This window comes from Protomyctophum bolini (genome assembly GCF_963924005.1).
Source record: "Protomyctophum bolini genome assembly, chromosome: 21".
In the NCBI taxonomy this organism is placed as follows: domain Eukaryota; kingdom Metazoa; phylum Chordata; class Actinopteri; order Myctophiformes; family Myctophidae; genus Protomyctophum; species Protomyctophum bolini.
The window spans coordinates 14144955-14169370 of NC_137882.1; the positions used below are offsets into that span (position 1 = coordinate 14144955).

A 24416-nucleotide genomic window follows, 5' to 3' on the forward strand; every position below is an offset into this window, starting at 1 on the left:
TCAAACAATAGATATGCCTGCTTGTTTATGTCTGCAACTGTGGCGTCTCACAGGACCTACCGTCCATACAGACAGTACAGGCACAGACTATTAATTGTGGACTATAGGTAGCTACAGCTACAGCACCATGTGGTAAATGACTCAACCAGACAGGGAAATCAACTGGAACCTGGAAATAAAATGTCTGGGTTTCCAAGGCTAACTGTAACCAAGAATACAGTTTAGTAATACGAGAAGCTGGGTTCTAACTTCAGGATTTTGGTCACTCAGCCGGAATGGCCTGCAAAATCAATGCCAACTTTATCACCGCCTAAATCTTGATGGCGGGGAAAAAGAACTGACACCAGATCAAGTTTAAATCTATAAATGGTCTGTATTTAATCTTCATAAAACTATCCACTCGTACAGTATTTACTCAGCCTTAACATTATTAAGGATCAGTCCTATTACTCACTCTCTCCGTCTCGCTGTCAGATATTGCCAAATACGGCGGTTGTACCATTTAGTTGATGCATTCTTCCTTCTCCACAACACAAGACTAGAGCCAGAGCAATGCCAGATTTCTGGGCCCAATGCAGGGGCCATCAATATGTCCGTACACGGACAAATGTGTCCGTGGCAAAGAATTGTCTTTTAGAGACATGGCCAAAGCATTTCCGGGGGCCCCCAGCCAAAAACGTTGAGAACCTCTAGGGCTCCATTTTCGTCACCGCGCTAAACCCCTTATCCCTAAACTTCTTTGCCTTTTTTTACTATTTTGAAAAACATAGTTTTGAATAGTTCAACTAACCAATCTACATTGACACGTTGTGAGCTTGTAGACTAGCCATTTAACTATTCAAAAAGGTTTTGCAAAATAGTAAAGAAGTTTAGGGATAAGGGGTTTAGCGGTGACGCAAATGGAGCCCCTAATCTAACAGTTAGACCAGATTCAGGTGCACAGTTGATCCTTACTTAGCATCGCAGATAATGCATACAATTAGGGATGTCCCGATCATGTTTTTTTGCTTCTGATCTGATTCCGATCATTTGATTTTGAGTATCTGCCGTTACCGATTTTTCCCGATTCAATATGTATATTTTTATATAACACCTATGCCATATCACGATATGGATATAATATTGATACTACAGATGTCCCGGCCGCGTTTTTGTGCTCCCGATCCTATTTCCGATCATTTGGAAATTACGCAATCGGCCCCGATTTCCGATCACGTGATCTAATCAGGACTAATTTAGTATAGCCTTTTATGCATTATCTGGTATGCTTTCTCCTCTCTTTTAACAGCCACCACAACACAGCCAGTCTCAGTCTGGTGACAGTAGAATCAGCTTTTCTCACTGTGTTTCAGGAACAACCATAAATAAGTCATCAGAGATCATCATCACAGGGTCGGTCCGTGTGCGGACTGGACTCTGGTGAGAGGTGATGTCACCCAGTGAGATATTAATGGTCTGTGGCTGACGGCGACTCGCACTCCCTCTGGAGAGGACAGAAGCTTTCAGATAGTTAACCCATTGCCGGGATAGCATCCGTGTCACTTTAGATTCTAACTATGCTAACCATTATATACATTGGCTATTCGAAGAATAGCAGTTATACAAGCTAACAGGGCGTCACTTGGTGCTGCACTGCGAGCTTGTAGATCTGCTATTTATTTTTTAATCGTGAAAATGTGTGCAAAACTTTCAAAATATATATTTTTTAAAGCAAACTATTTTAAGTCATATCTTAAAATATTTTGAGATGGGGTCAGCGGACAAATATAATAATTTCGGGGGTCCTTGACATGAAAAGGTTTTGAGCACCGACAGTGATATAGCATATCGTTTTTCAGAAAACTGTTAGAACTTAGATGACATTTGTAGAATCTGCCTCAGGTCTTAATGGGTTAAGTACTGCCGGACTTGATGATGTCGCTAGTCGCTACAACCATGTCAGCTCTGTCCATCTGGGTTTGGGCCTGCATTTTGTTGCAGAAGATGCCTAAGAATGAATCAACCAGATGAGCCTTGGTAAGTGGGAACTGCTGAATGTGAAGAAAACAATGAGGATTGGTTTGTGCACAAAGTTAGTATGTTTGTTCATTTAGCCTGTTTTGTCATAAAACAGTTTGCTATTTAGATGATAAGACATCAGTCGATCAGTGTTGCTCTTAAGTGGCATAATTTCTAATTGGTGACACAATCCCACTGCTTATAGCCAGGCAGCAGTCAACAATATTGCTAAGGGACTCCGCCTGTCTCTGTGGTGTTTCTTGTAAAGCTTTTCAGGAGACAGAAACCAATACAAGAGTGTTGGGGCATATAATTGCGAGGCAATTACATTGGGGGATTAAAAACTGAGCTGCTATTGTTTTACACTCTGTGTTTTCTCCACATTAACAGAATGACATCTCATTTACTTTGACAGTGAAATGTAAATAGAAACACAACGATGCATCAGCTAGGAGCAAGCAAATAGCGGATACAAGAAGACTGGGTACCTCAATGTAAAATTGGCTATAGTGTCCAAAAATAAAATATTTTAAAAATGGTCTGAAGTAATGTAAAGTATACATGATGTGAACATGCACGGTATTAGGGACAATGTTGGTGGCAAGCAAGTAGTCACATGTTGCAAGTTGTGTGGCAAAACATTGGTGTGGTTTAGGCCTTAGTGGCTAATACTCTTCATGTTACCCTGAGTAGCAGCATGGTGATGAATCCTGAAATCAAGAACAGACCAAAATATATTATGCTCTTTCTTCTTGGGCCATGTGAATGTCTTGGCATGGCCTAGAGACAGCTGATCGTCATTGTGGTCTATTTACAGCTTACTGTCAAGTAGCCTAAATTAGGTCTTCCTCAACGTGATGTCCAGGTAAAGTTCTATTTTGTGCTGCTCTGATTGCACAGTGGAACCAACTACAGCCCCACACTTATCTAACAGGAGAGATAACGGGCTGTTTTACATCTTCCACTTATAGAGTGCGTTGATATGACTCACATGTGGTGATGGTGTGGCTCTGGGTCTTAAAATAACAGTAGGGTCTGTCAGTGGGCATGTCTCCCTTTCCGCTGGGGTGTCTGGTTTACTATTGTGACATACTGGATTTAGACCCGGGGGGCTCAATGGTAATGTCACCGCTGAGAGACAGCTGCCTGATCACAGCTTCACAGCTCAACGCCGCTCCCCCATCATCTCCTGTCAGCTGATTGTTGTTCCAGGAAACTCACAACAAATAGGCTTCACACAAACAAGTTAAACAACTCATGTGTTAGAGAGAGAGAGAGAGAGAGAGAGAGAGAGAGAGAGAGAGAGGGGGGTGATATATTTGTCTCAAAGGTACTGAAACAGGGGTCATCAATATGTCCATACACAGACAAATGTCTCATTATGACTTGTCTTTGTCTGTGGCAATTGGTAGGTTTTGTGTTTTTTACATATTTGTTCTTTATTTTGATGATTTTGAAGACCCACAAGACTGAATGCCAGTCTCCTGGTTTTCTTCAGAATATGTATGACACTGATTTACACTGATGACACTATGGCACACTAGTCCACTAGTACTAATGGTTCTGAAGCTTTTTAGGACCCTCATAACTTTGAGTATATGCTTAATGGAACCAATTGGACCCATAACTGTAGGGGGCATTTGGTTCAATGTGTATGCCTACACTCAGAGTTACAGACCTCACCTGGAATAACCTACATTTTGGTCCTTTCGAACACCTAGGCTACAAGGAACCGTTACCCCGGAGGTCCCCAACCCACTTTGAGGGCCACCACATGGAGGCTAGCAGGCTGAGGGTTAGCTATGGTATTTGTATGGCAAAAATTGAATTTTGACAAAAATGTCCACCACAAGCCAATGCTGCACGCACCCTGTACTGCACTTAGAGTAAATTAAACCTGCAAGTTGTCAGCTGGCCTGGCCACCACCTGGGCCACAGCTGAGCTTATAGACAGACAGTGACTCTTACCCATGCTGGAAGATCAGAGGATGTGACAGCGTGCTTGACACTTCTCTCCTCCTCCTGCTGTTCAAAGAAAGCCAAGGCTCTGCTCAGGCGGCTGCTCTTCCCCCCGGTGTTCCTTCGCCACCAGAAAAATATCGCGAGTCCAATCAGCAACCAGCTGAAGCTGAATTCAAAGTAGCCCAGCGCGTAGATGGGGAAAATAAACACGAAACTCTTGGCGACCTGGACCCACGTCTGGGTCAGCTCGATCGCCGAAGACAGCGGCTCCTCCACCGGCGGCGTCGCCGGCGCGTTATGGGACACGTCCCCGCCGCCGGGTGGAGGGTGGTCAAAGTTGGCGTCGGTGCTGCGATGAACGGCGCTCGCCGAGTTATTATTATTATGGCCATTTTCCTTGGGTGCCATGGAACTTGCACTGCTGCCAGTGCTCCTCGAGTGGGCTCCGCGCACAGTCGTCATCCTGTCTCTGGACATGTCTTGTTGTCGCACAGCTGCTGCGCTCGGGTGACGGGTCTGTATTTAGTTCAAATGGCATACAGTCAGACACACTGGGGTCCCATGTGCGCGTCCAGCCGTCCAGTATAGGCTGTTACTCACGTTAATTCACCAATTTCACCCGTACACCAGCAGCCCATCGCCGTTAGAAGAATTGTCCGCGTGAACTACCACCGTATGTTTTATCTCTGCGACTAAATCGTTGGGAAAACATTGTATACTCCAAAAATAAATTGTTGAACGGATAAAGTCTTGGCCACGGAGAAGAGAAAGCCACGTCCCAGTCCCGCACCACCACTGACTTGCCTCTGCTACTCTGCTTCAGCAGCGTGCGCTAAAGTGACAGCTTGGGAAATTATGGCACTCTCGACTACTAGTGAAGTCTCTCCAGACGCACTCCAGCGACTAGTCTCGTGTGTGCGTGCGTGAGTGCGTGCACTCGAACGTGTGAGTGCAGCCGGTGCAGCCCTACTAGTATATAGACCCTGCACAATGTCGCCACTCCATGTTCAGCCGCAGTAAACGCACCGTCGATTGAATCTCGACCGTAAAGGTCTGCATGAAGCGCGCAGAGAAATCAAACCATGCACTGCTGGTTCTAAAAACGAACCAAAAAAAAAAAATCAAATCAAAATGTTACAATACTTTCAAGATGAATCATTTTATTTATTTTTAGAAAACGGTTCCCTCACTTCCCTCTTCCCTGGTAGTTGATTTAATCGATTTATCTGTTACTGTTTAACAGGTCTGTTGTCAAGATGACATGACGCATTCTCCATGGTTTCAGTAAACTGCGCTTGCGCAATCGTGATGGCGGCGTAAACAGCAATGTATTAAAGCTTATTTTCTGAGATAACAAGACGTTCTTTGGAGAAAAAAAGTGCAGATGACAACATGCACAGCGACAAGGTAATGACATGAGCCCTGCTAGCACTTAATCCCGCCTTCCCTTGGCATGAGAAATACCACTTATTTAGCCCGACTGTTAATGGCAATGGGTATCAAGAAAAGTATACATGATTAGAACATGCTTAAACATTCGACAATTAAGGTCTAATATTTCTACAATTTCTACAAAACCTACATATCCAGTCATTTTGGGGCATAAACAAGAAGTCGAAAGATAAGATTAGGTCTGTCTGGTACGTGATACTGATATTGTACATGCATGTTCTCCAGTGGTGGAAAAAGTACAAAAATATTTTACTTAAGTAGAAGTACTGATTCTCTACTTGAAAATTACTTAAGTAAAAGTACAAAGTACCCATTAAGAAAGTTACTTAAGTAAAAGTATAAAAGTACCTCAAATTAAATGTACTTAAGTACAAAAAGTACCCGGTGTAAAAATGTACTTAAGTATAAAAGTAAAAATTACAAAGTACAAGTAAAAAGTACAAGTAAAAAGTACAACATGCTTTTCAAAATGCCTACAAAGAAATGAAGTCCAAAAGTGGCTTTATTTCAACACTCGTCTCGAAACTGGCCATTCATTATCAATGGCATTTAATGTTTGTGTTGGGATAAACACTAGAAACTGGCCATTCATTATCAATGGCATTTAATGTTTGTGTTGGGATGAACACTAGAAACTAAACTGGCCACTCATTATCATTACAAACATTACAAACAACTCAGGGTGCAAGCAAGCTCACACAAAAATATATTTCAGATTTAGGGGAGAATGGGGAGAGCCATTGCAATTTGCAAAACAGACATTATAATTGCATGAATTCACGCATTATAATTAGCCCTTCACTAATTAAGCCCCACCCACTCCACTTTGCAGGGAAAACTGTCTCCCATTGAGATGCATGTAAATGATTTATCCATAAAAATAATCGATCATTTCATTAGCAAGAGCTTGAAAATGTCTTCTAAATAGAGTAAAAAACGCCTACAGTAGGCTATAGGCCTATGCACAAATGTGGATTTCATTATTGGGGGATAAAGTTGAAACCGATATCAACTTTAACGACCATCCCGTTCGACAGACGTTTACATGCAATGCACGGTAAAGACGGCCTACAGTGATTATTATTGCAATCACCTGGATGGGTGAGTCGTGTAACGTTCCTGACGTTAAGATGTGTATGTGAGTCCCATACACATGCGCTGCATCTGCTGCTATTGCAGTTCTGTTTTCGTCACATAATGTGACGAAAACAGAACTGCAATAACCAGCAGATGCAGCGCACGTCAGACACACACACACACACACACACACACACACACACACAGAAACACACACACACACACACACACACACACAGCGCGGCTCGCTGTTATTTATTCACCGCACCAGAGAGAGACAGAGAGAGAGAGAGAGAGAGACGGGCGCTTCTTGTCCAGCTTTTTCAACGCACCGCACCACCATGCTTCTGTGTGAATGTGAACGAATGAGTGAGGCGATGACTTTATAAACTTTATGTGGAAAATGCGGAGATTGCGCATATTTCGCGTGGAAATGTGTAGCGAGTAACGAAAGGTGTCCAATTTTAATGTAGCGGATTAAAAGTACGATTTTTTACTTGTAAATGTAACGAAGTAAAAGTAAAAATACAGAAAAATAAAAATAGTAAATAAAAGTACAAATTCTCAAAACGTGTACTTAAGTACAGTAACGAAGTAATTGTACTTCGTTATTTTCCACCACTGATGTTCTCTCGAAGTATACATAATGTTCACACATTATACTTTACATTATTTAAGTACATACATTTTCTTCTTTTGGACAAAATAGCCAGTTTTACATTGAGGTGTCCATATGTCCCTAAGTGCCCAACTATTCTGTAAAACCAACCGTTACTTAAATGTCTAACTTGTAGCTAAATTGTATCTATAAAATGTATACATAAATATATTTATCAACTGCTTGTTGCACTAGTGTGCAAGTACTTTCGACCGCTACAAACCGCTACAAACTGTCAAATCTCAGTTTCTGCCTCTATGTATATGTCATTTGTAAGTTGATTAGCGGTATACTGTGGTTACTTTGAGTCATACATATACACACCACGTACTCTGGTCCCAGCAGTTCAGGCACAATTTGCTATTTTATTTGCAAATTGTGATGACGTAAGACATACGTATACACTATATAGAGTAGTATGTAGTTGTAATTTGATTAGCAGTATACTGTGGTTACTTTGTGCCAAAAAGTGACAGCCGTCAACCATTTTTTTGGGTATGCAAGAAAAGCAGCAAATCTGTGCCTGGTTTGCTGGGACCAGATTACACAGATGACCATTTTTCTTACGTCATCATTGAGAGCTAGTCATACATATACACACCACGTACTCTGGTATACATACGTATACATATACATATACTATATAGAGTATGTAGTTGTAATTTGATTAGCAGTATACTGTGGTTACTTTGTGCCAAAAAGTGACAGCCGTCAACCACTTTTCTGGGTATGCAAAACAGCAAATCTGTGCCTGGTTTGCTGGGACCAGATTACACAGATGACCATTTTTCTTACGTCATCATTGAGAGCTAGTCATACATATTATATGTACTGAAGACGTTGAAGAGACTGGGCGAAATTATTACTTGCGCGCTCTGCTTGCGCAAGTAATAATTATAGAAGTAGCCCCAACTCAAGTTGTAACTGATGCAATCATTTATTGATATAGAGTGCCTCAATAAAAAAATGCTTCAGAGGAGCTAGATTGCTAAGCTTGTGTTCGATTGGCAGCAACTCATCACTGTTTTTCACTTATGATATTTTGGCTCTGCATTATTTAGAAAATTACCAAGGAAGACACATGGAAACCAGCTGAACTTAGAAGACATATCCGGGTAAGTTTCTATGAGTTTATCAGGTTTCATTTTGAGGCTGTTCTGTAGGCTATTTAAAATAATTTGCATTATTTTTCCCTAGGATGGAGGATATGAGGAGGACCGTGTCAGGAGACGAGAGGAAAACGAGAGAAAACACGGGGATGGGGAGACTGTAGAGCGGCGCCATCACAGGGACCCAGACAAAGAGCATAGACGAGACAGAGACAGACACAGGGAAAGAGACAAACAAAAAGATGGAGAAAATAACCCATATCTCGACAATACGAGGGAGCGAGACAAACGAAAAGAGGAAGGACATAACCCATATCTCGACAGAAGGAAAGAGGGGTCGAGGGACAGGAGAGCCGACGGCGAGGAGAGAGACAAAGAGAAGAGAAGAGACAGAGAGAGAGTGGCCGATCCCGCTAAACACAGCGACGAGCGCGGAGAACACAGAGACAGAAGGCACAACAGAGAGGAGAAAGACATCCAGGACAGGGAGAGAGACAAACAGAGGGAGAAGGAAAGGAGGAGGGAGAGAGAAAGAGAGGACGGCCACGGGAGGGACAGAGACAAGAGGAGGGAAGAGAGAGACAGGGAAAGGAGGAGAGAGGAAAGGGACAGAGAACACGGGAGGGAGAAGGATCGAAAGAGACACGAAGAAGGCGAGGAGATGGGAAGAGATAGGGAGCGGAGGCGAGACAGGGAGAGAGAGAACCCGATCGAAGAAGGCGAGCGACAAAAACACGAGTCGCGTGACAAAGAGAGGCGAGAGAGGCATGCAGACAGAAGGCATTCGGAACACAAGGAGGAACAAGGTAAAGTTGTTCACAAAACGGCTCAAGATCTTCACCTTGAGTGTTGAGTGCTGCATTCGAACAAAGGTGCACAGGTAATTCCTCAAATAGGCCAAAATGGACTGTGAGTTTCCCATCATATTTAAAAGCTCTGCTTCCACCATTTGCTCGGCTTTCCAGTATACAAAGAAGATCGCCAGAAAGAAAGGGAGGACAGAGAACGGAGACACAACGAGAGAGGACATCATGTAAGCCTATTTAACAGCCCCAGCGGTCCAGTTGGGGTTAGCCGTAACCCTATGGCTTACAAAGAAATGGTTATTAGTTATTGCAAATACATCTGTAAATAAATAGAAAGACTTTGTCTTGACTGTGATTTCTGCTCTCCAGGATGAAAGGCGGAAGCATGACAGTGATGATCATCACCGTGGTGACAGAGACAGAAGAGACCGGGACAAGCACAGGGAGAGAAGGCCCAGAGAGGAGGCAGACCCAGAAGCAGATGAGACGAGCGCCGCAAAACCATACCAAGGTCCCAGAGACGAGACCACGCCTTCAAAAATGAAGGTCAGTGTCAAGTCAAGTTGATTTGTATAGCACATTTCATGCAGGTGTAAACTCGGTTAAATGACAATAGGAGCCTAATAGCCTATACACATACAGAAGTGCAAGGTGTTGCTTGTCTTGTGATATTTGCAAGGCTGTTCTGTACTGTATGTTTTCTGTCAATTGACCGAATACACATACTCTCACACCATACACGGAGTATGATGTAAAAGCAAAATGGCCACTGTATCAATATGGAAGTGGTGATACTACCTGAGCCTCACACAACTATTCCAACATATTTAGAAGAAACAGAAGAAGAGTCTGTAAGATGTTTGTTTTGACTTCGCTCCAAATGCATGTTGTGCTATTCATCATTGCGTTGCCCACTTGCCTCCATTGCTTCCCACCATCTATCACTGAATGCTGTCTTACACAATATATACACAACCATCCAGACTGGCCTTGTTATGGAAGTTTTCCAGCTCAGATACAAGGCCTTAAAAAGTGTTATCCATTGTTGCTGATGGTGATTTACCTTGTCTGCAGGTTGGCAAGGACGAAGAAACGGCTGAAGTCCAGGACTATGGTAACCTGACTCCGCCAGATGGGGCAGCAGAGAGGGATCAGGACTACGAAGACGATTTTGAGGTAAATTAAATACTGTTATACTGGCTTGTTTCTAATAGTCACATAGTTGTTCTCAGCCTGACCCCCTGAAAAATATTCACATTTGAACCCACCACCCTGATAAGCACTTGGAATGTAAGAATCGAGGCATTCAATATAGTTTGACTCGGTTCCACAGACGAATATTGTGAAAATAGCAGATCAACAAGCTCACACATGAGGCTTGTTGATGATGAGAACATCATCATACATCAACCAATCAAAGTCATCGATTCCGTGCTCATACGAACAGACATGATACGCACAACGTTTTTCTAACGTCACTTTAGAAACCCTGTATACATTTATGATGTATGTTGGTTTGTTTATTGTCGAGTAATAATACAATGCTGCACATTAAGCTAATCACCTGCTGACCCCCCAAAATAATTTGTGGACCTTCCCAGGAACCATTCCATTGTGCTGATATGATTTTCATCATTTCAAATATATTAAAAAGAAAAACATTTCATTTTCACAATTTCATTCATTCATTTTGTTTGCTTTTTCACTTTGGCATCCCCTACATTGGATTCACTTTTCAAGAAAGTGGTGAGTAATCAGATTTGTTGTGAGGTAGCTTTACTTTTGTCATTGACTTCTTCCTTCATGGCTGTTTGATTAAGGTCGTAGCTTGTTTTGTACACTTTATTTTGCATTGAACATTAGACCAGGGGTTCTCAAAGTGGGTGCCGGAATGCAAGTCAATGGGTGCCACACTTCAGTTTAACTACTAGACTTAGTGAAACGGATGTTAGGTGACCTTCACACCAGAAAGCTTTACTGCGACTAAAACGAATCCTGCTGCACATTGTCCGAAAGTGTGCTTCGTTTGGCAGGTGTGAAGGCTCATTCGAATCATAATGTGCATTCTCCGCCAAAAAACGGGGGTTTCGCTTCCAATCGCACTTGATTTCGATTCGGTGCAGGTGGGAATGCAATCTGTAGCAAATAAAGGAAATGAAGCAAACTATGTGGCGGATAAGGAGCTGCACAGTTGGAGGCGGAGAAGGGATATTAATTTTACGCAGTACAAAGATGTCCCTTTTGACATGGTCAAATAAGGAGACTGAAGCCCTCATCGAAATATTAGGACGAGCACATTAATCTATTGCTTAAGGAAACATAAAAAACACTGCAGTGTACAGAATATTCTGTCTGTCTGTCGTGCGTAAACTGTGTGTGGGGATCCGAGTGGAGACTTTCTTCATCTTGTTTAAATATAAATACTTCAAAATTAAAACACATTTTAGCTCAGCATGATTTATAAACTGTAGGCAACCGCAGTGCCTCGTTCATGTGCCCAAAAGAACAGTGGCTGGCACACACACACACACACACACACACACACACCTGCTTCGTTTCCTTGCACGACACAGCCAGTGTGAAGGCAAACCGCAGCAAATTAAATATGCAAGAATTGCAACTTCTCCGCCTATTCGCATCGAGTCTACCGAAGTATTAGGTGAGAATGTGTTGCTCTGTTCTTGGTGCCTTCTTTTTCAGTCTACAGTACACAAAGTCTCTTCAGCAAAATGAGCAGATATACAAGCTCACAACGCGTCACATTGTGAGCTTGTAGATTGGCTATGTTTGGCATATGTTCCTCCTCAGAATAGGGATGCTGGGGTTTAAAGGCCCCATTTAGACTGCAGTCACATCAAGTCAAATTCGATTAAAATCTGATTTATTTTTCTCAAATCCGATCTTTTGGCCCGACTTTTCACACTGCCGTTTGAAAGTGACCAGATCTGTGCCACATCCAGATTGGAATCAGATTTGTTTAAATAAGTCTAAACGCAAATAAGTCACATACAAGTCACATGGAATCCGATTTAGATCAGGTTGTTGCATTCAGACTGAGACAGATCTCCTGAAATGTGTCTGCATTTAGACTTATTTAAACAAACCTATCTGGATGTGGCACAGATCTGATTCAGGCTGGATTTGGCTGCCAGTGTAAAAAGTCCTAATGGAAACGGATATTCTCTCAAGTTTTCCTCATGGCGTACTGGATCTTAAGAGGGAAAGTTTCACATATTTACATATATCACATAAGGTACTAAAAATGAACAGTCATTCAGGGGTGCTGTGGGTGATAAAGTTATTTGCAGGGCGTGACCGCTATTCCTCTCTCTTTGTCCGTCAAGGATTATGAGGAGGATTTTGAGGAGGAGAGTGGAGGTGAAGGAGAGGACGAGGAGCCATCACCCAGCCCGGTGGCGAGTGGAGAGGGGGAGGGGGAGGGCCCGACGCCACAGACGAGCGAGGAAATAAAGGCAATCAGGAGAGCCATGGACGAGGAGAATGAGCGAGTAGGAACTGCAGCACAATCCAGACAGAGCTCGAACACAGACCAAGACAGACACACTCGGTCCAGAGGTACAGGCAACTAGGGCTGGGAAATTAACCGGAAATATATTGAAATTGACATTTAGAGCCAATAACAGAATTTAATCTCGTTTATGTAGGTTAATCAGCACTAAAGAAATTCTAATTCGATTAGACTGATGGTAAAGTGGTTAGACGGCAAGCAAAAACGTTCTGTCCTAATGGAAACGGATATTGAACCGGCTGGTTCATTGTAATCGAAACAAAAAATGTAGATAATTGTGATATTGATTTGAAGTCATATAGCCCAGCCCTAAAAGATCCACTTTTTCTAACTTTCATGTCATCCATTTTAGAATTTGTCATGTGTTTTTTTCTTTTTCAAGGGCATTTGTTGATTTTAGTTCCAACACGATGCTATCATCTGGGCTTGTGAAATGAGAGGTGAAATACCACTGACATTTCTTGCTGTTCTTTCAGAAGCGCACGACAAGAACCAGAGGAGAGGCTCTCAGCGCGGGAAGTTTATCAACTTTGTGGCCGCAAAGCAACGTGAAGTCAGCAAGCAGGTTGCCAACAAACAGAAGTAGGTTTGATAGAAACTGTAAATGGTCTGCATTTTTACCTGGCACCTTAGACACCGATATATCATGTTGGCCTCTAATTCAGTAGTTCTGAAAATTTTCAGGCGGGGACCCCCCAAAATGACCATATATTTTTAACTGGGGATCACTGTCATCACTGTCCTCCACCCAATAATGTCCTGAGAACCACTGCTATAATTGATTTGACTGTTTATATCTTCAGGAAGCGCAGTGCAGAGCTGCTTCGCCTTATAGATCTGGATTTCTCCTCGACATTCTCCCTTCTGGACCTGCCTCCTGTTAGCGAATACGACATGTACATCAAAAGCTTTGGGAATACAAACACGAAACAGGTCAGCGGCTCCTTCTGTTTGCACGTACACATGGATTAAAGTTCTCAGTTGCCACAGCTGATTTCAGTCATTTGGATTCCATAAAAGCCAGCATGTCTTCTATGAAAGCATGTCGCGCACCAAAAATAGCCAATCAGCAGCACGCAACACATCTCAATGCGGCGTGTTGCTGTTACTGGTTATTTTAAGATGCAAAGTATTCAATCAATCAATAAAAACCAGCGAATGGACCCTGCTTCCACGCATGAAAACTTGACATAATTGAAATCCTTCCTTCTCAGGCATATGTTCAGTGTAATGAGGACAACGTGGACAGAGACATCCAGACAGAGGAAATAGAGATGTCTGAGAAATGGACACAGCATCCAGCAGAGAAGCATGGACCATGTGGAGGTAAGACAACACCCAGAAGGCTCTCTGTCTGATACAACATGATCTGATGGTGTTTCCTAGGCCTGAAATGAGAATTATTACAAACTCGCCTAATCGCAAAATTATTTTACATAATCGGAATTATTTTATTAATTTTTTGCATAATCGTTATAAGTGTTCAATTTCATTCAAACATTTACAAAAATAGTGGAAACAGCTGAACTACAAGCTCATCTGCTATTTCAGCTATTAAGGATTTAATGTTTTTAAAATAGATACTTTAATATGTAAGTTATTTGTCATATCTGGCCTGTGCACCTTTTTGTTTATGAAGCCTATGAAAGCCAAACATAAATGTAATGTATTTTCCAATGTTCAATGACAGAACCACAATTTAACCAATTATCTGAGTGACAATTAATCATCAAGTAAAATAATCATAATCGTGTGCTTCCCATGCTGTTACACATCCCAGTATTTCTCGAGGGGAATAAGACAAAAAAAGCATAATAAACTTGATTCTCTGATTGACTGTGTCCCAACGTACTGGCAGATCCAAGGCTTTCCCAGGACGGCCGAGATAAAAGCAGGAGTGAAATTAACATCGACACACAGCGTCTCACAGCGTTTTTACTCTCTGCATCACAGGTATGTTGTTAGCGAATACAGACTCCTGTTGTTGGGTGTATCTAGGCAGTGGCAGAAACTACTCAAGTGGATTTGGGAATACTTTTTCTACTTGCAACAGACTATATCTACATTGCAGGATTGCTATTTTTACTTAAGTAAAACATGCGAGTACGTCCTCCACCACTGTATCTAGGTGATGGCTGTGCTGTTTGTTGTGGTTGTCCAGGTGATGGTTGTCCTGTTGGAGGAGGACTACGCTCAGAAACAGTCGCTGAAGAGGCTCAGCACCAAAGCAGAGATTCTGTCTTTCAGCGATGGCAGTTTGCAGTTCAACACAAAGTTGTCTTTTCTCAACGGTACACGCACCAGCACCATGGAGATAATAATAATAATACATTTATTTATATAGCACTTGACATGACATGAGTCACAAATACTGCACCTACATATAGGACAGAATGCACATAAAACAAGAATTTCACAAACGTAATAAACAAGTGAAAATAAAATGTGCCAATACAAATGAAACAAGAAATAACCATGTGCAAAAGGTAATGAAACAAAGAAAATCTTATTTACGGGAATACTTTCTGGAACATGTTTGTTGATGTCTTTGTGGTTCGAAAAATGGAGAGGTGGTTCCTACTACCTTAGGTACCATATTATTCACTTTTAATAGTTATGTGTGGTGCAATTAAATGGAATAATAAATGTTTATATGATGAAGGGTGGGTATTAAAGTACAGGCCGTGCTGAAGTGAAGTCACACCGTGAAGGAATTCTAATGTCCTATCATGCCACTGGTTTATGTGTCAATACAGAGTTTATATACAGAATCTTACATTGGACATCCCGTTTGTATTTCATGTTTACAGGCCGTCGCGTCAGCCTGGTGCACTTCTCCCCGGTCCAGAACCAGACCATGATGTCAGTCCACAGTCCCACGGGCGAGCCTGGCGCCGTGCGCCTCGACACCTGGACCATGATCTGCATCTGGAACATCTGGGAGCCCTCACGACCCCAGAAGATCCTTGTCTATGAGTCTGAGGTAACAAAGAGAGAATTTCAGACAGTTTTGTCGTCTGGTGGCAACAATGCTGTAAAAAAAACCCCACAAACGTGCATGTACAGTAGCACAAGTCTTGCATGTATTTGCATTCTGTTATTGACTGATTAGGCCTTGAGATGTTCAGATGTATTAAGTGCCTTTAGGATTTTAACGATTCTCTCTTTAACGGTCCGATTCCTTAACGGTTCCATTTAGCGATTCCCTATGGACGTTCCGACACACTCTGAGAGTGTAGAGGTCCATTTGGTTCCATTTGTACACTCTCAGTTATGGTGGTCTTCGAATTAAAACATTTTGAGAACCACCTGTGTTGTAATTGTATAGCAGATGTGAAGTCCACGTACCAGCTCTGACAGTGTGATAAAACCGGTTCCAGAAACGTGTGATGGAACCAATTCCGGTTCCTCAATGTTGGATCCAGTTCCTCTGGTTCCGGATCCCAACTCTAAAGGTCATTGCAGACTGGCTGCGTTTTTTGGGAAAACGGTGGAAAAATGCTGCTACAAATATGAAAGAAGCAGCAGTGTGCAGATAACGATCACTGAGAAGATCTTTGTGATGTTCTCCTTGACGCAGGTGGAGTGTTGCTGCTTCAGTCCTGGCAAGGCCACTCTGGTGTTTGCAGGTACGTCAGTGGTGGAAAGTAACTAACTACATCTTGTACTTTAGTACTCGAGTACAGTACAATGTTTAGGTATGTGTACAGTACTCAAGTATTTCCAATTTCCAAATACTTTTACCTCTACTCCACTACGTCTCAGAGGCAAATATATATCCACTACATTTATATCACAACTTTAGTTACTAATTTACTTTGTAGATTTAGATTATTATGACAAAACATACTGTACATTACCCACTTCAGCCCTATATACATTTCGACCATTTGAAAAGAGACCATTGTGAGCTTGTGAAATGCAACCTTCTGTATAATGAGTACTGGTACTAATAATGGTACTTTAAGTACATTTTGATACCAATACTTTTGCACTTTTACTCAAGTAAATTTTGAATTCCGGACTTTTACATGTAACAGAGTATTTATACATTGCAGTATAGGTACTTTTACTTAAGTAAAGAATGTGAGTATTCTTTCTCCACCACTGCAGGTACGTCAGTGGGGTCTGTGCTGCTGTGGGACCTAAGGGAGCGTGCCGGTAACCATGACAACCTGAAGGTAGGGGAGGACGAGTGGACCTTCCGTCACCCCACCTTCTCCACCGGTGAGTCAAAGACAGTGTGGTAGGACTAGTAAAAGAACCGCTCAAGCAAATGGCTCAAATAGCCGATCTACAAGCTCACAACACGTCGTCACAATGCGTCTTGAGCTTTGTAGATCAGCTATTTTTTTTAAAGATCATTTTAAGTTTTGAAATATATATTTTTGACACAGAATCAAATGTTTTATGGTCATGATTCACCAGGAGCATGGATGGCTTGGTTCGAGGCTTAAAATAATTAGGAAAAAATGCATGTGTTTTCTATCTGAATGACAGCCACTGCTATGCCCCATAGCAAACTCAGATTAGGGGTGATGCTGATGATCAGATGCTGGTGATCAGTCCTATCTGAATGCATTAAACAACGTCAAATGCACTTTTCCACTCCATTTGCCACTTACTTTATGCATGCGCATACCCTCTATATGCTTGGTGTTCACTCCAGCCGCATTCGCATAGACCAGTGGTTCCTAAACGCTGTAGCCCGGGACCCAAATGTTCACTACTTCTTAAACATTTTTTTTTCTTTTCTTGTATTTCTTGATGAAATGACTGAAACAGAAACGTTGCATTTGTTTTTAATTCATGAAAATTTTTGCTTTTTTGTTGAGCAAAAATATAGAGAACCAAAAATAAAGGGACCCATAAAAATGTGTCCGTGAGCGACAAATGGGTCCTGACCCACTGTTCGGGAAACAGTGTTGTAGTTTTTTAATTACATGAAGCAGCGTTTTTGTTCCGCTGCAATCTTTATCATCATTACCCTGAAATCAGTAGCAGTATAAATTCACACTTTCACGTGTCTCCAGTCCTTGAATGTTCCGTCTGAAAGTTCAGAAGTCTTGTTTACCTATACGAGAGTGATGGTACGTGCTAGAATGCCTTCTTGTTTGTCACCTTGTCAACGCAGACGCCGTGCTGGCGACGTCGGGTCATTTGTCCTCTGTGTGCTGCGTGGAGGTTGTCCCCTCCGCTGTAGTGGGCGGCCTGAGACCAGAGGCACCGTTGTTGGCGTCCGACGAAGGTCAAGAAAGAAACCACAGCATTTACGTCCCTTAATACGGATTCTATGTTTAGAGATGGAAAATGGGAGAATGTGATGTTTTCTTTCAGGAGTAGTTCACCCCAAAAAATGACTTGAATTTACGGAGATATTTCTAAACCAATATTTCTCAATATATAGACTCAATTGACTCTCCTACAGGAGACTCCGCTGGTCATCAAATTATTGGCTCAGGAATGCAACAAAAACGAAATTAATCTCCATGAATTCAAGGCTTCAGGAGGTGTAAAATAAGTCATTTCTTGGGGTGAACTATTCCGTTAAATGTTCCGTTTTATTTTGGCCCTAGTTATGCTTTCTGGTTTTAAATAATAAGTGCCATTTCTGTTGTGATATCCAGAGTCGTCTGGATTGTCCTTCCAGTTGGCCTCCCTGGATGTAAACGGGGTTTTAAATCAATGGGTAAGGCTGAAAATCTCACAACCAGATAGCACACAGCTTCGGTCACCCACGCTCCCGGATTCCATCATGATGAATGATGGTGATGTTGTTCTCGTTTCTGTCCAACAGGTGGTGCTGGAACTCCCTAAAGCCAGCGACTCTGGCTCCCAGACAGACCTGGGTGAGACGACTGATGGTCACGTTTTTGAACACACTCACACTTTTTCCACAAACACTTTTCTTTCACGCGAATTACATAACAACCTCTCTCTTCGTCTTACAGGGCTCAGGCCGGGGGGCAAAGTCAAGTTGCTGTACAGTTCCACGCTCCTCGCCGCTGAGAGGTGAGACGGACAGATTAGATGGCTGACACAGACAGTGTTCATTCGTCACTGCCAGCCAAAGGGGGCCATTAATACCCACAATGTCTTTGCCCCGGTGGCGCAGGACCACCTGCTCCGCGTGGGTCATATGAGCTTGTTTGTTGTGGGCAGAGGACTGCTGTTTTTTTGATTGACCATGTAGCCGCCAGTCCAGACATCATGTACCCTGTACCATGTACACTGTGTGGAGAGTCACACAGTGTCATGTTCCACCGCGGTGCGTGGCTCATTTTTTTTAGGGGGGCTGGGAATGTCATGACCTCTCATCTCAGCGGGTGGTGATCCTGACTTACAGTAAATAAGTACATTTACTCAAGTAGTGTACTTAAGTAGACATTTTTACTTTACTGGAGTATTTTAAATTGTCCGTACTTTCACTTCTAATCTACTACATCTCGGAGGCAAATATTTTATTCCACTATTATATGAAAACTTTAGTACTACTTTGTAGATTTAGATTATTATTACGAAACATACATTAACCAATCAGCCCTGTACTTTGGATATGTATAAATGGTTGATCTACAAGCTTAACACAAGCTTGTAGGTCTGCTATTTTCAAATGATCTTTATACATTTTAAAATGTGTGAAATGGCCTTTCTGCATAATGATTTACTCCACCACTGATCCTCTCTCTCTCTCTCTCTCTCTCTCTCTCAGGACTTCACCAAGGGATGCAATGAATACGGGATCATTGGAAACACTACTGTTAAGATTCCTCCCCACAGACTCAAACCATTTCTTTATTGGCACCAATATGGTGAGCGTCGATAAGAGACTATTGGGCCCTATTTTCGCCATGCTATACCCCTACTTCATTTTTTTTTTAATTGAACTATTCAAAAAGGTTTTTCAAAATAGCAAAAAAGGCAAAGAAGTTTAGGGATAAGGGGTATAGCACTGGAGAAAATAGGTCCCTTTATTGTGTGTGTGTGTGTGTGTGTGTGTGTGTGTGTGTCTGTCTGCCTATCTGTGTCACAGCTCATTGGTGTTTACCTCCAGTTTTCTTTTCTTCTCACGTGTGTTATACTTCATGAAATATAACTTAACTTAAAATGTATAATGGCAGTCAATGGAGCTATCTGTCATAGATATGTCATTATAGATGACTTCTTTCACAGGCAGGCCACGCGATGAAGTCTTAAGCCACACCATTCCCATGTGGTGATTCACCCTTGTCTTCATATATATGCTATATTTGATTAATAGATCATGCTCCCCACTTCCCTATTATTTTCCCCGGGCACCTTTGTCTCAGTTTATCAGTGTGATTTCTTTCTGTCTCAGGGTGTGGTCAACCATGGAACCAGCCACGGGTTGAAGGCTCCACCAAAGCTCTACAGGTCTCGGGTGGTCGGAGTCCGACCCACTGACGTCACCTCCATCCACTTCTCACCGTTCAGTCCAGCCCTGTTCCTGGTGAGCCCTTTAACACCATCGGGGCCCATGGCATGACGTAAATCACCGTCAAGTTCAAGTGCACGGTCATGTGCCCGAAATTAGTGCTATGAAAACTGATCGCATCGCTCTACAGCCTAGAGGTGCTTGCTGACGATGGGCACATTTTATTAATAATTGCAATAGGCCCGGGCCCTCAAGGTGTTAACTTTAGCTTGACGATTCATTGTCACACGGCACGATTAAACGATAAATTATTTAATTGTGTTTTTTGGCATTGAACACTGGAACATATCAATACACATTTTTATTGCCTTTTCAGGCTTCGTAATAAATAAATCAAATCACATCTCAGATATGACAAATTACCTAAATAAACAATTACATTACTGACATTAATAATAATTTTATACAATAATATAAAATAAATGTAACAGGCCTACCTCTCACGTGGAGTTCAAGGGTTTGTGAGGGCTGCAGGGCACATGTAGGGGTTTGTGAGGGCTGCAGTGCACATGTAGGGGTTTGTGAGGGCTGCAGGGCACATGTAGGGGTTTGTGAGGGCTGCAGTGCACATGTAGGGGTTTGTGAGGGCTGCAGTGCACATGTAGGGGTTTGTGAGGGCTGCAGGGCACATGTAGGGGTTTGTGAGGGCTGCAGTGCACATGTAGTTCATGTGACTGCAGACACCATGTGTACTGTAGTGTACACTGAGTACACGTCTTCAAACATGCTGATGTGTGCGTGCTAAATCTGCATTTGGTAGTAGTTCTCAAACCAAACCTTTTCTTGCCAAGGACCCCCAAATCGATATATATATTTGGCCGCGCGGACCCCCCATCTGAGAATGTGTTTGTGCCAGGGACCCCCAGAAGACATTATTTATGTTAAAAAAAATGATTCAAAAGTTTCCAAACATTTTCAATATCTTTCAAAAGTCGTAAGAAATTACAGATGAACCAGCTTACCGCTGAAGGATTGTGACACTACTGCTACTTTTCTACAAATTTTGAAAAGGCTGTTGTAGACATGATTAAAGTTCTTACTCTGTCTCCTCCGTTAATTTCAATTTGAGGTTCCCGTTGATCCTAGGAGCACCAATCTACGTTGTTAACTCAACTCTCATCTCCACACCTGGTTGATCTCTCTCTCTCTTGGCATGTGTTTGCTGTGCGTGTGCTGCTAGGTGGGCTGCGCAGACGGCAGCATCAGACTGCATGCGGCCTCCCAGGAACAGCCTGTGCTGGAGTGGAACGACTCCACAGCCGGCGAGCCGGTCGTCTCGGTGCAGTGGACTCGGACCCGGCCGACAGTCTTTTGCGTCCTGGATGCGGCTTCTAACCTCCACATATGGGACCTGCAGAGGAATGACCTGGAGCCCGCCGTCACTGAAAGGATCCACGCTGACAGGTAACAACATGGAGAACAAATGACCCAGTGTTTATTTATGGTTTCGTTTTTTTATTTATCCCACAATTCTGTAACCACTTTTTTCACCCGCCAATTGCCTAAGCGGTAGTGTAATCCTGGCACTAGGCCTACTCTCCCTCTGCCAACCTGGGGAGAGCCCCGAACTGAGCTCATGCTTCCCTCAATGCGTGAGGAGTGAGCAGGCCGCCTTTTTATCACCTGACAGTTTCCCCGGGAAGGCGTGGAAGGAACACGTTATTCCAACCAGTTCCTTTCCCCATCCATCAGGATTACTGCATGTTTTTTTCTGAGCGTACCTACCATAGAGCAGAGGTTCCTAAACACTGGTACGCAGACCGGTGCCTGTCCGCGGGACATGTACCACCGGTACGCGAGAAGACGGGCGGGAATTCCGAGTTTTCCCAGCCTTGCGACTCATTGTGAGATTGTAGATCGGCTATTTTAAACTGATTTGAAAGCTTGAAATGAGACATTCTGCACAATACTTTCTACTTTTGGTACTTTCACTACATTTGATACCAATACTTTTATTCAAGTAAATTTAGAATTCCAGACATTTACTTGTAACAGAGTATTTCTACATTGCAGTATTGATACTTTTACTTACCCATTTTGGGCAGGAACCCCTTTTGGTGTTAGCATTATGTTATGCTTTAGCTATTGAAAAATAGCAGATCTACAAGCTCATAGCGCGCCACCAAGTGGCGCACTACAAGCTTGTAGGTCTGCTATTTCTGAAAAATCTTAGAATGATTGACATAGAAACATAGCTTTTTCAGAAAACTGTCAGGATGTAGAAGACATTTTTAGAATCGTTCCCAGGTCAAAATGGGTTAATTAAATTGTGAGTACTTCCACTGGTCAGGGTGACGGCCATGTCGGTGTTTGGAGACTCAGGACAACAGAACATGTACTCGGGTGTAGCGCTGGCTCACGAGTCGGGGAAACTGCAAGTGCAGTATTTCAACGAAAGATTCACCGTTCCCAGTGCTGCAGAACCAGAGACTTTGGAGAGTATGATCAATGACGCCTTCTGAAATAATGTGTCAGCTTATGATTTGGTTTTTACGTTGTGTTTTCTTTGTGTAACACGTACACATTCTTTAAACTCTGGAACAATGTGCGTTTTTTCTTTAACAGTCAAATGTTGTCATTCACTAGCTTAGCCTACTTTTTTTTGGTTGACAACTTGACAGTATCCATATATGAACACATGAAATGATACATGTAAATAGGTTTTGGTATGGTGTAAATAATTTTCATCACTATGAAAAAGTTTATTTTTTATATTCTGCAGAAAATAAATTAAGACAATTGTACACATCCGTTGTCATGCATTCCTTTTATTCCATAAAGAGGAGGCAGTCAAGCTAAAGCATTAGGTTTGTAAACAATGCAGGCAATTAAATGCCACTAACCAGTCTGAGCAGTTGCCAGTTTTCAGCGACCCGTTGCTTGGCAACTAACAGCGCGCACCGTTGTTAAACTAGTTAAAGCAAAGGCTCTGTGAGGTAGAGAGTGAAGTTACATTTTATTCCTTTACATTTACGAAGACTCGCCAAAAGATCAGTAGGGTGTTTTCTGACTTTTTCCATTTGAAGATAAATCTCGGCTTAGGACATGCTATAATTTATTTACCTTTTTTCTGTAAATTGTGCTTTGTTCAAATTCGTCTAAATTTGTTCAAATAGTTCTTAGTTGAGACGGAACACTACAACATCAGACTAGATGTTTCTGTGCCCAGCGCACTGCGCAGATGCTTGTCTCGTTGGTTTTATCAGGGAGGGAGACGGCAGATGTAGAAAGTAACAGCAGCAGAAAGAGGGTCAAACCAATCTTGACCCCCACACCGTCTGGAGAGAGAACCTGAAGAGAAGACACAAGGAAAGTCCTGTGGGAAGTGGAAGTGACACTTCCTGTGAAAAGGAGCAAGGAATGGACAAGGTAAGGTAGTTTTAAGTACAATGTTGAGGTATTTTTTTTACATTACTGGAGCACTTCTACTTCTACTCCACTTACACCTCAGAACCAAATATTGTACTTTTACTCCACTACAAGTATTTGAAAACGTAGTTATAGTTAGCGACAACCACGGCGGGCACCAGGCGCCCCTGCTGGCCCTGAGTGCCTACCCTTAAAAAACATACATTAACCACTTCAACATGCTATTTTTGAAAGATTTCTATACATTTCGAAAACTTATTATTTTTATGCTTACTTTTACTTTTAGTACTTTAGTAAATTATATTGCCAACACGTTTCCATTTTGAATACCAGACTTTTACTACAGAGTATCTTTTTTTTGTTTTTATGATATTTTTGGGGCTTTTTCTGTCTTTATTAATAGTTTGAAAGTAATTTGACATGGGGGGGAAGACGCGGCAAAGGCCGTCAGGATCGGGAGTCGAACCCGCAGCATGCCCTCAGTCTGGCTTAGCAACGTAGGTGCCCAGACGGTTATGCTATAACCGTCCATGCCACTAAAGAATATTTCTACCTAGTGCTATTCATTATTTAATTTTACATAAGTACAAAATGTGAGAACTTCCAACACTGGCTACATAAGACACAGTAATACAATCCTGTCTTGTCTCTATCCAGGTTCAACATGGTGATGACAACAACCCCCCTGTCTTCACTCACGGTCTCCATCACCTCCGTCACCTTTCCTCCGTCAGCCCTGTGCGCTACATGATGTATTGTGAAGCCGCGGCAGCGTTCATCAGCCTGCACCAGGACAACACAGTCCAATTCTACCAGCCAGATGGCCGACGTCGAGCTTCCACAGACCAAGGTTTTAATAGAGATTCTTCATTTTGAATATATATATTTTCTAATGCAGTTAGTTTTAATAGTTTTGATATTGTGTAATAAAAACTTAACAAAAGATAGCATTTAAAAATGTATTCAGTTACAGATATACAACCACACAATACAGTGTTAG

General features: G+C 42.3%; 2 protein-coding genes across 6 annotated transcripts in view; one reads left to right on the top strand and one right to left on the bottom strand.

The window, feature by feature from the left end:
- The window catches only part of esyt2b (extended synaptotagmin-like protein 2b), a 46291-nt gene extending 41526 nt beyond the window's left edge, over positions 1-4765 (bottom strand). For all 3 annotated transcript variants that reach the window (XM_080793199.1, XM_080793198.1, XM_080793197.1), the window contains exon 1: positions 3967-4765. In XM_080793199.1, coding sequence (XP_080649325.1) covers positions 3967-4437 — 471 coding nt within the window. In that variant the 5' untranslated portion in view covers positions 4438-4765. The remainder of the gene's footprint in view (positions 1-3966) is intronic.
- A 478-nt stretch (positions 4766-5243) lies between these two features.
- Positions 5244-22761, top strand: dync2i1 (dynein 2 intermediate chain 1). 3 transcript variants are annotated; one of them, XM_080793700.1, is made up of 23 exons: positions 5244-5367; positions 8209-8262; positions 8345-9062; positions 9222-9289; positions 9432-9608; positions 10137-10238; positions 12407-12638; positions 13068-13173; positions 13395-13524; positions 13806-13917; positions 14450-14544; positions 14753-14882; positions 15402-15574; positions 16172-16220; positions 16705-16818; positions 17726-17839; positions 18219-18280; positions 18389-18440; positions 18543-18603; positions 19304-19403; positions 19931-20062; positions 21228-21451; positions 22338-22761. In XM_080793700.1, exons 1-23 carry the CDS (start codon positions 5353-5355, stop codon positions 22507-22509), a joined length of 3192 nt encoding a protein of 1063 aa, XP_080649826.1. In that variant the 5' UTR covers positions 5244-5352; the 3' UTR covers positions 22510-22761. The 3 variants fall into 3 exon arrangements, with proteins under 3 accessions (XP_080649826.1, XP_080649824.1, XP_080649825.1); XM_080793698.1 differs by having other exon boundaries at positions 18219-18440; XM_080793699.1 differs by having other exon boundaries at positions 13071-13173; positions 18219-18440.
- The last annotated feature ends 1655 nt before the right edge of the window (positions 22762-24416 follow it).

Coding starts and splice junctions, on each gene's coding strand:
- dync2i1 (XM_080793698.1), top strand. Junction 9,063..9,221: donor GGAACACAAGGAGGAACAAG/GTAAAGTTGTTC, acceptor TCGGCTTTCCAG/TATACAAAGAAGATCGCCAG. Junction 16,221..16,704: donor GGCCACTCTGGTGTTTGCAG/GTACGTCAGTGG, acceptor CCACCACTGCAG/GTACGTCAGTGGGGTCTGTG.